General features: G+C 39.5%; 1 protein-coding gene across 4 annotated transcripts in view; it reads right to left on the bottom strand.

Annotated features, from left to right (window-relative positions):
- The window catches only part of scrn2 (secernin 2), a 66039-nt gene that overhangs the window by 32893 nt on the left and 17643 nt on the right, over positions 1-15503 (bottom strand). For all 4 annotated transcript variants that reach the window (XM_061908194.1, XM_061908205.1, XM_061908224.1 and 1 more), the window contains 2 exons: positions 10067-10248; positions 3321-3520 (listed from right to left, as the gene is read on the bottom strand). In XM_061908194.1, the coding sequence (XP_061764178.1) occupies positions 3321-3520; positions 10067-10248 (382 nt within the window). The remainder of the gene's footprint in view (positions 1-3320; positions 3521-10066; positions 10249-15503) is intronic.

Below are 15503 nucleotides of genomic sequence, written 5' to 3'. Positions count from 1 at the left end.
TTATACAATAACACTTCATGGTGGCAGGGGTGGGATAAAGAGATCACCCACGGAGCAGAACGGAAGGGGGAGTCGTCCGAGGATAATTCTGTCGTCGCCCGCTCTTGAAGAGCCGAGCTAAATGATAGCAGCGGTCTGATAGCAGTTTTCTAAACAGGACTTTCAATCGAAGCAGGAGGTAATAAAGGAAGATCTCCATCGAGACAGAGAGACGTTTAAAACTGAAGAAAGATAAGGAAGACGTCTTTAAACAAGTTATCGATGCTTTTGATCAGAAGGAGCTGGCATGGACTTCATTTATAAGTAAAGGTAAGACCATAATAATGTTTTTTTTTAATTAAATGTGCTTTACATGATTGTATCCTTACGTCACACTACAATTTTTACTGCATGCCTTTGGTAAGTGCCGGAGTGAGAAGAGGTTTTAAAATAATTTGCGAATGCTTACCTTTACCGCATGCCTTTGGTAAGCGCAGGAGTGAGAAGAGGTTTTAAATTAATTAGCGCCCCGGCGGCAATTCAAAGAAATACGGTAGTTCTAACTTATATCTGTCAGTAAACTCAATATGAAATTGCTAAAATCTACAACATGGCTTGCGGGGAGAAGACGTGTAAAAGACCACCTATAAAACAGCGCATCCTGAAAGTGGCTTAAAGATGGTGTGTAAAACAATCTATGTAAAATTTTACCAAATAACCCTCATTATATGTTATGCAGGCCAAAAGGAAGTGTTTTAAATGTAGAAAAAAAAATCATAACATGACCCCTTTAAGTTGACAACCCGTCTATGTTGACCACCTCATCAAGTCCTGAGGCCCCATGTATTAAGCGTGCATACGCACAAAAACCATGCGGAAGGACTTTTTCACGGCAAAGGTAAGATGTATCAAGAGTGGACTGAGTGTGGAAATGTGCGGTGCCTCACACCAACTTCATAGCTGACGTAAGCACATTTTTACATGCTGTGGATACTTTGGCGACACACAGAAGATGTTTTTGGTTTTAACGATGTAAAAGATCAAGGCAAAGACACAAAATTTACATTATTGCCAAAACATTTAATGCTTCATATTCATACTCATACACTATTTGTGAGGATGTATATTAATTTATTTAGGCAACGTTCTGCTACCTATTGCTGTCACAATGTGTTGTTGTGGCTCCAGCACAGCTTGGCCAGTCGGGCGGGTGATTGCGGCACATAAATGGCACCGGTGATCGTGGAGGAATGGTCCGACTTTGTGTCATGTGGTGTTAGCCCAAGTACCAATCCCGAGTTGTAATAATAAATTGAGTAAACCAACAAGAATCAAAGTCTTTCGTATTCTTTTAAATGTAAAAGATTTCAAACCAAATATTACATCATTTTCACATTAAACGCTAACCTTGCGGTGAGCAGGCTACTGTATGAACACATTTTGTTGTAAATTAAACAAATTGTATTTATCTTGGGGCTAATCAGAGTCACCCACAAGTGTTCCCACCTCTTTGAAGGTTTTACGTATAATAACTACTAAATCGACGGTCCCCTCGCCTGCTTTGGCCACATCCATCTTCTTCTTCACATTCCTCCTGATGTGGTACCACTTATTTCTGACTGTGTGCGGTTTTCTTCACTTCAGCAAGAAGCAGCTTTTACTCTGCACAGTGTGGGATCTAAGGCGGATGGCTAATTTTAACATGATGTGTGTATTTCAATGGGGGCGTGGGAAGGCAGTGGCAAGCTGCACTCTAACGTGTGCCCTCAAGTCCACGTTAATTGGGATGTAAAAAAAGAAATGCGCTCTCATAAATGTGTGTGCACACATGTTTATATACCGTAATTTAGAATAACACATGAAGGAATCAATAATGTACTATCTATCTATCTATCTATCTATCTATCTATCTAAATCCAGTGGTTGGCCGTGCGTTTTCCACATTGGTCTTCAGTGATGTCCTGCTTAGTCCGCCTTCAATAAATACCTTTGAAAATACCATAACTTATGTCACCACATGACCATGGCTGGAGAAATACTACACAGATACACTACTGTGTATTGAATCGCCTCAACATTGTACAAAATGGGATAATTTTGGCGCATTTAAAGATCAATAAACTCGCATCAGCAATTAAAACATATTCTTACGTGGTATTGTCCAAAAAATAAATGTCCAAAACATATTAACCGTGAAAAAATAAAGGAAAAAAAATGTATTAACTCACAATTTGTGACGCTTTATTAAGTAGTACCGCTCGTAGTTGGTTGATTCGAGTGGAAGTGGGGGGCAAACCATTTCCCCGCCGGAATAGCTTTGCTAGCTTGCAGGATCGGCCTACCTCGTCCCACAAGATGTAGTTTCTCTTTAAATGTCCTTCTTGAAAATGGCCTTGCAAATATATATCTGCCGCATAATCAACGTTTTGCTCTCCTTTCTTGTGGGTTAAAAAACTGCATACCGGTGATTTCTCTGCTAGACTATGGTGCCATTTCCAGTTTTCGTAAATCACAACTTGTGATTGTATACTCACTTGGGAGTGACAAGTATCTAATTACAGTCACGTTTAACGTAAGGCTACCTAGATGGGCTACTATCAACAACTCGTGATCTGATTGGGTATCGCAACTTTCTATCAACTGAATGTCCTCCGTTTGTTTACACTGGGCGGGGTTTAAGTTGAAGTCGTTAAAGTTATGTGTTGTTGTCCAGTCTGTTATTGCGTGATTAAATCAATACACAACAAAGTGTTATTATGGTACAAAAACTTATTGTTACGTCACATTCAATGCTCTGCTGTGCAGCAAATAACTCGTTGTAATGTGTTTATTTGTGCATGTGTGTCTATGTGTGTGTGCGCACAGCCATTCAACAGCGTATTTGTGATTAGTGATTACCCTCGAAAATACCACTCCAGACAGGACGTGCAGGTAGGAGCATGATTTATTCTTGAAAAATCTAAGAGGTACAAATAACAGAAAACAAGCCGACGGAAAAATGTGCTGATCGCACTTGAAGCTAAGTCTACCACTTTGCATAAACTAAAGACAAGCAATACTCAGGTAAAAGGTGCATGAAGCAAACAAAGAAGCCAGGCTGACTGACCGGCAAAGGCAGGCTTAAATAATGCCTCTGATTAGTGCTTGGGCAACAGGTGAGCGTCCCGAACCCCAATCAGAGGCAGGTGAAAATAATAAGCAACCATCGTAACTAAAACAAACTCAAGGGTGCACAAAACAGGAACTGAGGGAGTCCAAAACTAACCGAAAATACCAAAACATGATCCGGGCCTTGGATCATGACACTGACAGATACTTCATCCTGCAATCTAATTCCTCACCTGAGATTTTCTGGGCGACCCACAGTCTTCCAGCAGTTTCCAGCACCCAGGCCTCTTTCCGGTCCACCAGAAGGAAGGTGTTGTGATAGCTAAAGGGTTTTGGATCCTCCCTGCACGGACCTCCTTGACCATGCTGCTCCAGCAAGTCAGTGATGGCAGTGAGCGCCGCCCAGGCACTACCACCACGCTCAAGTCCCAGCCTGAGGGGCCAAAATTATATTTGTTATTTGCTTTATAAATGGGTTGTACTTGTATAGCGCTTTTCTACCTTCAAGGTACTCAAAGCGCTTTGACACTACTTCCACATTTACCCATTCACACACACATTCACACACTGATGGAGGGAGCTGCCATGCAAGGCGCCAACTAGCACCCATCAGGAGCAAGGGTGAAGTGTCTTGCTCAGGACACAACGGACGTGACGAGGTTGGTACTAGGTGGGATTTGAACCAGGGCCCCTGGGGTTGCGCACGGCCACTCTCCCACTGCGCCACGCCGTCCCTTATGTGTGCTGTTTGCCACAAAAAAGATTAGACGCTACCGGTCATTGTTCACCTTCCCTCATAAACATAGCTTCTTGTTCCTACTCTGTACAGTATGTGGCTCTATATACTGTACCTGGGCGGAGTCGTGTATTAGGAGAGTATTAGGAGAGTGTATTAGGAGAGTAGATGGCCTTTTTCAGGCCATCTACTCAAGGCACTCACGTGACTACAGGGCTACTATCTTTAAACTGATCCTATGTGTTTGCGGCTGGAGGCTGCACCAACCGCGAAAACTGTGGAAAGATTTTACATCTCTTTCCCTACAACCCGAAATGAAGACAAGTATGGGAAGTGAAGGTTTGCCATCAACCCAGGAGAGCCACCAATTACAGCGTCTTGTGTGAGGTAAACACATGACACGATGTCTGCATTTTGTTCTCGAGAAAACACACAAATGCACAAATTAAAGAGATGGGTTAACAATAACAGACTATCTTTTAATCTCAATAAAACTAAAATGATGCATTTCGGTAGCAGCAGAAGAGAAACTCAAACAAAAATACAAATAGGTGGACAGTGAAAAAGTTAAATAAACCAAATTTTGGGTGTCATAATAGATGAGAAAGTGAACTGATAATCTAATAAAAACATATAACATAAAGCGGCAAGAAATATGTCAATGAATAAAACAATATACAGTACAGGCCAAAAGATTGGACACTTTCCCCTGATTCAATGCGTTCTCTTTATTTTAATGACTATTTACATCGTAGATTGTCACTAAAGGCATCAAAACTATGAATGAACACATGTGGAGTTATGTGTTTAACAAAAAAGGTGATATAACTGAAAACATGTTTTGTATTGTAGTTTCTTCAAAATAGCCACCCTTTGCTCTGATTACTGCTTTGCACACTCTTTAGATTCTCTCAATCAGTTTCAAGCACACCTGTGAAAGGAAAACCATTTCAGGGGACTACCTCTTGAAGATCATCGGGAGAATGTCAAGATTGGGCAAAAAAGTAATCAGAGCAAAGAGTGGCTATTTTGAAGAAACTAAAATATAAAACATTCATCCATTTTCTACCGCTTCTCCCGTTCGGGGTCGCTGGAGCCTATCTCAGCTGCATTTGGGCGGAAGACGGGTACACCCTGGACAAGTCGCCACCTAAACACAGGGCCAACACAGATAGACAGACAACATACACACTCACATTCACACACTAGGGCAAATTTAGTGTTGCCAATCAACCTATCCCCAGGTGCATGTTTTTGGAGGTGGGAGGAAGCTGTAGTACCCGGAGGGAACCCACGCAGTCATGGGGAGAACATGCAAACTCCACACATAAAGATCCCAAGCCTGGGATTGAACCCAGGACTACTCAGGACCTTCGTATTGTGAGGCACATGCACTAACCCCTGTTTCACCGTGCTGTCCTCGAATATAAAACATGTTTTTAGTTATTTCAACTTTTTTTGTTAAGTCCGTAACCTAACATGTGTTCATTCATAGTTTTGATGCCTGCAGTGACAATCTACAATGTAAATAGTCACGAAAATAAAGAAAATGCATTGAATCAGAATGTCTGTCCAAACTTTTGGCCTGTACTGTATGTTCTGGACCACGAATCACTCTATATTCTCTACTGCTCGCCAGTGTTACCATATCCGAGTTATTGTGCAGAATTATGGAGAAATAAATACAAAAATACTGCAATGAGGTGGCGACTTGTCCAAGGTGTACGCCGTCTTCCGCCCGAATGCAGATGAGATAGGCTCCAGCCACCCCCCGCGACCCCGAATGGGACAAGCATTAGAAAATGGATGGATGGATAAATACAAAAATACACCTATTCATTTTGCATGTCACAAAAAAAGGATCATTTAGAATAATACATCATGAGTGATACACCTGATACACCTTTTTCGATTACGCTTGCACCTCCTGGTACCCCAGCACCTCCAAAACCCTCAAATCTAGACTCATAAAATCCCATAATAACCTAGTCCGGTTACTTTTAGACCTCCACCCCAAATCACACCTCACTCCAACCAACTTCTCCAAAGTGGGCTGGCTCAGGGTGAAGGACAGAGTAAAACAACTTGCACTGAGCCTAGTCTATAAAATCCGCTACACCTCCCTGATACCGAAGTACATGTGAAACTACTTCCTTAATGTAAATGACCGCCATAACCACAACACCAGGGGTAGCTCCACAAACCACGTTAAACCCAGATTCCGATCTAACAAAGGTCTTAACTCATTCTCTTTTTATGCCACATCAATGTGGAATGCACTCCCAACTGGTGTAAAAGTAAGTGCCACTCTATATTCCTTCAAAACCGCTCTAAAACAACACCTCCAGGCAACTTCCACCCCTTACTAATACCCTCCTCCATTCACATCCCATCTCCCCGGATTATAAATAACCTAATGTAAATAATCAAATGTACTTCTAATGTATTTACTTGGTCTTATGCTATCTGAACTCACCATGTTCTCTGCTCCCTGTACATATCATGCCAAGTAAGACCTACACTGTTTCAATGTCCATTTCTCTGTTGATGCAATTGTTGAAGACTGAAGAACTGATATCAACCAAAGCTCCTCATCCCACCACCCGGATTGTAAATAACGTAAATAATTCAATGCTGATAGTATATATTTGTACCATGAATTGATTAATGTAGACCCCGATTTTAACAAGTTGAAAAACTTATTCGGGTATTACCATTTAGTGGTCAATTGTACGGAATATGTAGTAAACTGTGCAATCTACTAATAAAAGTATCAATCAATCAATCAATCAATCAATCAATCAATACATAGTGATTACAAATACAGTCGCCACAGTTGACATTCTTCACACAAAAGTCACGAATTCTCTGTGATCGTTGGTCCAAAGCTAATGTAGATTTTTGTAAAATGAGGGTAGTAAGTCTTTTTTTTTTTTTTTAGTTGTTCTGTATATTTTTTAACGTTTAATGTGCCGTCGGGTGCGTGTTATTGCATTGCTATTGCATTGTTATTAAAATAACAATGGTTATTGCAAATGTCAAATTATTTCATTCATAAGTTAGTATTATTTATTTTAAATTAACATACACAGACATACATATGTATATATATATATATATATATATATATATATATATGAAGAGAGAGAGAGCGATATACATATATATATATATACACATACATACATATACACATACACAAATATATATATTTATATATATATATATATATATATATATACATATATATATATATATATATATGTATATATATATATATATATATATATATATATATATATATATATACATATATATATATATATTGATTTTCATAATTATCGCTTTACTAGATACCTGTTTATAATACATTTACGATTGTAGGGTGAATCAGCTAAGAACAAGTAAAATGCTTCAAACAATCTAAATGTAAAATATAGTTTACAAATGTACCCAATTGTACGAAATGCAGTCTTCATTTTCAAAATTTTATTTTTGGGTTTGCATGGCACACTTTGTGCTGATAGAAATGCTCTTTTTTTTTCCCATCAAAGGGAATGTTTCCTGGATTTAAAAATGTACGCACTTACAGTTGTATCAAGACTTAGCGCTGATTAAAACAAAAATTTTAAAAATACTTTTGAAACTTTCCGGGCCTTGCTTCAGACATCCTTTGTTGACTGGGATGTTCACTCGTTTATTTAACTGTTCACTCCTTTATTTATCAGTGTTCAAATAACATCAATACTAGCTAAAATCTTGTGTCATCTCATCGAACTGAACGCAGGCTGTGAAGATGAATTTTTATTGGCCAAACTGTTGTACTGAACCAAGAGAAGAACAAAGCTTGTTTATAAGACTCCATGTTCATCAGTCAAACTGATTTGTGTTTTATTTTAATATCAAAAAGTAAACACAATGTCACAAAAGTAAAAAAAAACATTCATGTGACACAGCATTTTGTTAATTTGTTATTGTGTATAGTTAATTTATTTCTGCTCAAACTCTTTATGGATCTGTCCCGATACAGCATCTACATATATTGTACATATAAATATACATAACTTAAAACATTTTTTTTTTAAATACCTCCCTTCATCAAAATGTAAAAATAGAGATAGCGGCATCATGAAATGACAAAACATGTATATTAATAATGAATTTTAAAAAATGTATAAGTATATGCATGCATGCATGCTTTGGAGCCTCTGCCTTAAAGGGGAACATTATCACAATTTCAAAAGGTTTAAAAACAATAAAAATCAGTTCCCAGTGGCTTGTTGTATTTTTTTAAGTTTTTTTCAAAATTTTACCGGTCCCGGAATATCCCTAAATAAAGCTTTAAAGTGCCTTATTTTCGCTATCTTTGAAACCACTATCCATTTCCCTGTGACGTCATACAGGGCTGCCAATACAAACAACATGGCAGTTACCACAGCAAGATATAGCGACATTAGCTTGGATTCAGACTCGGATTTCAGCGGCTTAAGCGATTCAACAGATTACGCATGTATTGAAACGGATGGTCGGAGTATGGAGGCAGATAGCGAAAACGAAATTGAAGAAGAAATTGAAGCTATTGAGCGAATAGCTATTGACGCTTTTTGGCCATAGCGTGGGTGTACCTAATGAAGTGGCCCATAGCATGGCTGCCTTATTAGCATCGCCGGTAAAATGTGCAGACCAAACGATCACGACTTTCGCATCTTGTGACACTGGAGCAACTTAAATCCGTCGATTGCTAAGTGTTTGTTTTGCTTCAAATGTGGGTATCTAGTTTTAAATGTACATACAGCTAGCGTAAATAGCATGTTAGCATCGAGTAGCGTAGCATGTTAGCATCGATTAGCTGGCAGTCATGCTGTGACCAAATATGTCTGATTAGCACATAAGTCAACAACATCAACAAAACTCACCATTGTGATTTTGTTGACTTAATCGTTGCAAATGCATCTGCAGGTTATCCATACATCTCTGTGCCATGTCTGTCTTAGCATCGCCGTTCAAATGTGAAGATACTTTGGTACATTCAATGGGGGTCTGGCGGCAGATTTCTTGCCAGTGGTGCAACTTGAATCCCTCCCTGTTAGTGTTGTTACACCCTCCGACAACACACCGACGAGGCATGATGTCTCCAAGGTTCCAAAAAATAGTCGAAAAAATGGAAAATAACAGAGCTGAGACCCGGTGTTTGTAATGTGAAAATGAATATGGCGGGTGTGTTACCTCGGTGAAGTCACGTTCTGACGTCATCGCTAAAAGACCGATAAACAGAAAGGCGTTTAATTTGCCAAAATTCACCCATTTAGAGTTTGGAAATCGGTTAAAAAAATATATGGTCTTTTTTCTGCAACATCAAGGTATATATTGACGCTTGCATAGGTTTGGTGATTATGTTCACCTTTAAAAGAAAATAATGTTTGCCTTGGTGCCCTTCCAACTTGCCATGGTGCCCTCCTTAAAGGCAAAACTTGCCCTGACCTTAAAAAGTAACAATTTGAGGTTTGTATATGGCATATCCAATGCACAGTAAATTGACATCAAGCTAGCCCATTTTGAAAAGTAGAGGCTTTCGAGTATATTCTATCAGGCATACTTGTTGGCATGTAAAATGATTATATTGTTTGAGGCAGTCAGGCTGAGTCTGCTATGAGTGCTTGTTTCCCTGCCTTGTGCCGACCGAGTCTGCAACCAGATGTGCAACAAAAGGTATCGAATGGTACAATTTGATTATACGTGAAACGGTACATGGCAATAGCCTACAGACAGTATTTGGTCGGCACTAATAAAAGTATCAAAATCGGCACTATTCCTTAAATCTAAAAGTGGCGGTTCGATTGTTGTATGACAAACGCTAAGTTTGCACTTTCCTGCTTGGCACTCAGCATCAAGGGTTGGAATTGGGGGTTAAATCACCAAAAATTATTCCCGGGCGCGGCACCGCTGCTGCCCACTGCTCCCCTCACCTCCCAGGGTGTGACCAAGGGTGATGGGTGAAATGCAGAGACTAATTTCACCACACCAAGAGTGTGTGTGTCAATCATTGGTACTTTAACTTTTTTAAATATGTATTTTTATTTTTTTTAATCGCAATGCAAATAGAAAACACTCTTGCCATTTCAGGAATAGTTTGGTAGAGTGACAATTTTTCAGTTCAACAGGTGCTCGTTCAATTCCACGTCCCACACTCAAAAGGGTCTTGCACAAAATACTACCCTCTCTAGGTGTGTAACAGGAACTTACCTTAACAGATCCATGCCTAATAAAGCCTCTCCAGGAGCAACGTCCTCCCGAGTCCAGACCGCCTCATTCCCAATACACACTCCTTGGTCATTGGCTCCCATTTCAGCCCCCCACATCCACGCTGGTTTACTGAGGACGACAGCATGGGTATGCTCCACCTGAGGGATCTGGATGTAGGTACACTACGATTGAAAAGAAAGCCAAAGGGATTAGTCGTAGACTAATATAACAAACCCAATGCAAAATGTTCAGGACTCAATTTATTTAAAATTCCCTCAGACTCGTTACTTAACATAAGTGGATGTTGACAGTGAAACTTACTGTAAACTAACCACTGTGTGCACATTTAGTTTATCCAGATACAACAGGAGAATAGGGGATAGTAAATAATGTCTGTTTGTTGACATTGTTTTACCTCATTTGTACATATTTTCTATCTATAATTTTGTGTTCAAATATATTTTTCTATAATTTATCCGAGCTTCTGTAATTATTTGGTTGGATGTTTTGACTGCAAAAACAACTAAAAAAAAGCCCCCGGAATCTTCCAATTGTAAAGAATTATTTTGAAACGGTACTGAATCAAGACGGTGATCTTGATCAGTCCCAAAATCTAATCAGTTTTCCCATCAAAATCTGCCCATAAATTTTTGAGTTACGTTACTAACAAACACATAAACCCCAGCAAATACATAACTTCCTGACAGAGGTAAATAATGGAAGTATAAATGAAATAAGCATGATTGTGTGTGTTTGTTTTGTTCGTCTGTCACTTCCAGACAGGCTGCTGCAGCTTTCCATCGGTCCGAAAAAGAGTAGGAAGAAGCAGAGTTCTTTTTAATCCTACCCCTTTTCATATCATGGCAGTTTTATTCCATTTGTTGTTCTCTGTAACATAGCAGTGAATAAATACATTGGTAAATATATTACAAAAGTAATATACAAATGGTAAGTAAAGAAATATTAAATACATAAATAACCATTAGACATAAAAACATATACAAATACATTAATAAATATTTACGTGGTTCATGGTTCACCTAGGAGATGAATGAGATTACCACTTTTTATATACATATATTTTATTAAAGGTTCAATAAGTTTATCATAATTCTCCTTCTTTGTACTTTGTGAACACTTGTAGTTTGTTTGATGTTCTTCTTTACCCCATTCCATAATTTAATATACCGTATTTTTCGGACTATAAGTCACATTTTTTTTCATAGTTTGGCTGGCGGTGCGACATATAATGTGGAGCGAAATATGCGTGAAATTATTAACACATTACCGTAAAAAAAATAATCAAATAATATTATTTATATCATTCGCGGAAGAGACGAAGAAAATGTCAGCAATCGTCACACACACATCAGCAATCGTCACACACACGTCAGCAATCGTCACAAACACGTCAACCAAAAGGAATTCAGCGAGGGAGGGTCATGGCAGAAGTGCATTGTGGGTCATGGAATGCCAACTGCTATATGCTATATGCTACTACCGTAGCTTTTAAATTGATCATTTCATCGTTGGCGGTAACTTTTTAAAACTGAGAAGGGCTGAACAAAAATGGCACCGAAACGGACATCATGTACTGCAAATGACACAATATCAAATAATATTATTTATCTCATTCGCGGAAAAAACGAAGAAAATGTAAGCAATCGTCACACACTCGTCAACCAATAAGAATTCGGCGGGGGAGGGTCATAGCAGAAGTTTATTGTGGGTCATGGAATGCTAATTGCTATATGCTATATGCTACTGCCGTAGCCATTAAAATGGATCAATTCATCGTTGGCGGTAATTTATAAAAACTGAGGAGGGCAGAACAAAAATTGGACTGAAAATGAAATCGTGTACTGCAGATTACAAGCTGGACGTAGAGAAATATGCAGCAGAAAACGACAAGAGGAAGCGGCGCATACCTTTGGAGTTGGCAGAGTTGTTTAGAAGCGACATCAAAGAAGAAGATTTCATCGGATTTATTGATTAGGAGTGACAGATTGTTTGGTAAACATATAGCATGTTCTATATGTTATAGTTATTTGAATGACTCTTACCATAATATGTTACGTTAACATACCAGGCACATTCTCAGTTGGTTATTTATGCGTCATATAACGTACCCTTATTCAGCCTATTGTTCACTATTCTTTATTTATTTTAAATTGCCTTTCAAATGTCTATTCTTGGTGTTGGATTTTATCAAATAAATTTCCCCAAAAATGCGACTTATACTCCAGTGCGACGTATATATGTTTTTTCCTTCTTTATTATGCATTTTCGGCCTGTGCGAAGTATACTCCGGAGCGATTTATAATCCGAAAAATACGGTATACTAAAGGTCCTAAATGTTGTACATGAATAGAAATGTTTTAAAATAGATTTGCCTCGAAGGTTATATTTCTCCTTTTTTGTTGAGAAGAATTGTTTTACATTCTTGGGCAGCAGGTTATAGTTGGCTTTGTACACCATTTTAACTGTCTGCAAATCCACCAAATCGTTGAGTTTCAATAATTGTGATTTAATAAAAAAAGTGTTTGTATGTTCTCTATATCCAAAATTATGTATTATTTTACGTTTGTAAATGATCTTTTTTTTTTAACAACGTTAGTGAATGAAGCGCATATTTGTAGTTGTTTCCCCATATTTCTACACAATAAATATGGTCACACTAGTGAGCAGTAGAGAATATGAAGTGATATTTGGTGTAGAACATATTTTGCTTTATTAATTATTTACATATTTCTTGTTACTTTATATTCCATACTTTTTACATGAGGTTTGCAATTCATATTATCATCTATTATTACACCAAAAACTGTGTTTTCTTTTCCTCTTTCAATATCTACTCCGGTCTATCTGTATTTGTGTTTGACGTTCCCTTTTACTGTTACCGAGGAAAAAATGTGATTGGATATCTTCCGAACTTGTCTCACCCATCTACAGGATCAAATTAAATATGATAGGATTTCATTTATGTCAACATGTTCGTGGACACTGGTTTACCGAGGGCTGACGAGAGGGATTGTGTGAGTCGGTCACGGAGCATGACACTGACAGCAGAGGGACAGAGATAGGGAAGATGATACAAGTGTATCACTTCCCTTTTTCAGCGGATTTCTCCACTACCGCCAATAATTTTGTCATCCCCACCCTTGATCTCTCAGTGCAGATGATGTATGGCCAAAACCTGACACATTGCGCTTCATTCAACCAAACTGTAGTAACACACCACGTGACATTTTCGATAAAGGCAATGGCGTTGCAACAATGGGAAAAGTAATTAATTAGATTACTCGTTACTGAAAAAAATAACGCTGTTATACGTAGCCACCGATCTACATTTCCGCCAGTGGATTTTTAGACGGGTGGTAATTCTGACGCTACTTTTTTGAGGCTATGTCTACACATATGCAAATGTAAATATAAATTAGTTGTACTTGTATAAGGCTTTTCTACCTTCAAGGTACTCGAAGCGCTTTGACACTATTTCCACATTCACCCATTCACACACACAGTCACACACTGATGGCAGGACCTGCCATGCAAGGCCCTGACCATGACCTATCAGGACCAAGGGTGAAGTGTCTTGCTCAAGGGCACAATGGACGTGACAAGGTTGGTAGAAGGTGGGGATTAAACCAAGAAACCCTCAGGCTGCTAGCACGGTCACTCTCCCAACCGCGCCACGCCGCCCCCAGGCTTAAGGATAACCCCTAAAACGAATAATTATTTAGCCTAAGCCCCGTTTCAGCCACATTAAACCATCGTTTAAGGTCCCCCTTCTCGGACATTTTCTTACACAGGTAAGTGCGTCGTGTATTTCTTGAATCTCCGGCTCTTAGCTTTGTATGGACTCATTGATCGTTTACAAACTGAGTTCGGAGAGGAAGTGACGCCAGAAACACCGTGTCACAGCCAGCTTCATAATAAAGTGGTTTCATATTTTGGGGATAATCACTGGAAATCATATTTGCCAACCTTGAGACCTCTGAATTCGGGAGATGGGGGAATGTGGTTGGGGGTTGGGGGGTGAGGGGGGTAGGCATAGTTGAGGTGGGCGGGGTTGGGGGGGCGGGGTTTGGTTTTAGCGGGGGTGTATATTGTAGCGTACCGGAAGAATTAGTGCTGCAAGGGGTTTTAAGTATTTGTTCTGTTGTGTTTATGTTGTGTTACGGTGCGGATGTTCTCCCGAAATGTGTGTCATTCTTGTTTGGTGTGGATTCACAGTATGGCACATACTTGAAACAGTGTTAAAGTTGTTTATACGGTGTGACCTGTATGGCTGTTGATCAAGTACGCCTTGCATTCACTTGTGTGTGTGTGTGTGTGTGTGTGTGTGTGTGTGTGTGTGTGTGTGTGTGTGTGTGTGTGTGTGTGTGTGTGTGTGTGTGTGTGTGTGTGTGTGTGTGTGTGTGTGTGTGTGTGTGTAAAAGCCGCAGACATTATCTGACTGCGCCGACATGCTGTTTGTATGGAGGAAAAGCGGAAGTAACGACAGGTTGTAGAGGACGCTAAAAGCAGTGCCTTTAAGGCAATAATCTTGTCCGGGTGGAAATCGGGAGAAATTCGGGAGAAAAGGTTGATCCGGGAGATTTTCGGGAGGGGCACTGAAATCCATGAGTCTCCCGGAAAAATCGGGAGGGTTGGCAAGTATGCTGGAAATATGGAGGCGAGTCATACAGACATGGCTGTGTTTCTCCTTCTGTCTGTGCAGACGCTTGTGGAAATCTCACAAGAATACCTTAAGGAAAAGCGATTGCAGCTATTTCGGATACAGGACTTCTCAGCCGGCAAGAGAACTTTCCAATGTTGAGGTTAGCTGTGATTCTATTTACTGAAAAACTTTGTCCATTTGTTGAAGGAGAGTCAACGAGAATGCGGGCACCCGTGGATGTGATTAAAAAGGTAACGTGTGCTTTGTATTACCTGGCCGTCGAAGGAAGACTACGGAAAACGGCGAATGCTTTTGGACTGGCAAAACAGACTGTATCAGTTATTGTCCACCATGTATGTCGTGGACTCAACGTCTAAGTCCGCAGTATATAAAGTCACCAAAAACGAATGAACAATGAAGGTGAAGGCAAAGGAGTGAGGAGGGTCCTGACCAGATATCTAGATCGCCAGATTGATTGTTGTAAAATGTTCTTTGTCACACAGTTTACTTTCACATATCCAATAAAGATTTGATTAATGTATGATGGCTCAGGTGTGATTCACTGCAATAGGGCCCCACAGCACATCATCGTCTCTTCCAATGCCATAAATAGTTGGCACCGAACCGGCCATCAGCCGGCCATTAAAAGTATTTTTTGGGGGAAAAAACATATTTTCGTGAAGGTTTGTAAGTGCAGCAGGACTCTTCTTTGCACACACTCGGACCTACTTATTCACAGTTAAATGCACATTGGCGCAAAATCCCAAAATTTAG

This window comes from Nerophis ophidion, linkage group LG01, assembly GCF_033978795.1.
Source record: "Nerophis ophidion isolate RoL-2023_Sa linkage group LG01, RoL_Noph_v1.0, whole genome shotgun sequence".
In the NCBI taxonomy this organism is placed as follows: Eukaryota; Metazoa; Chordata; class Actinopteri; order Syngnathiformes; family Syngnathidae; genus Nerophis; species Nerophis ophidion.
The sequence above is the reverse complement of the archived record's forward strand: the minus strand, read 5'-3'. Positions and strand labels throughout refer to the sequence as shown.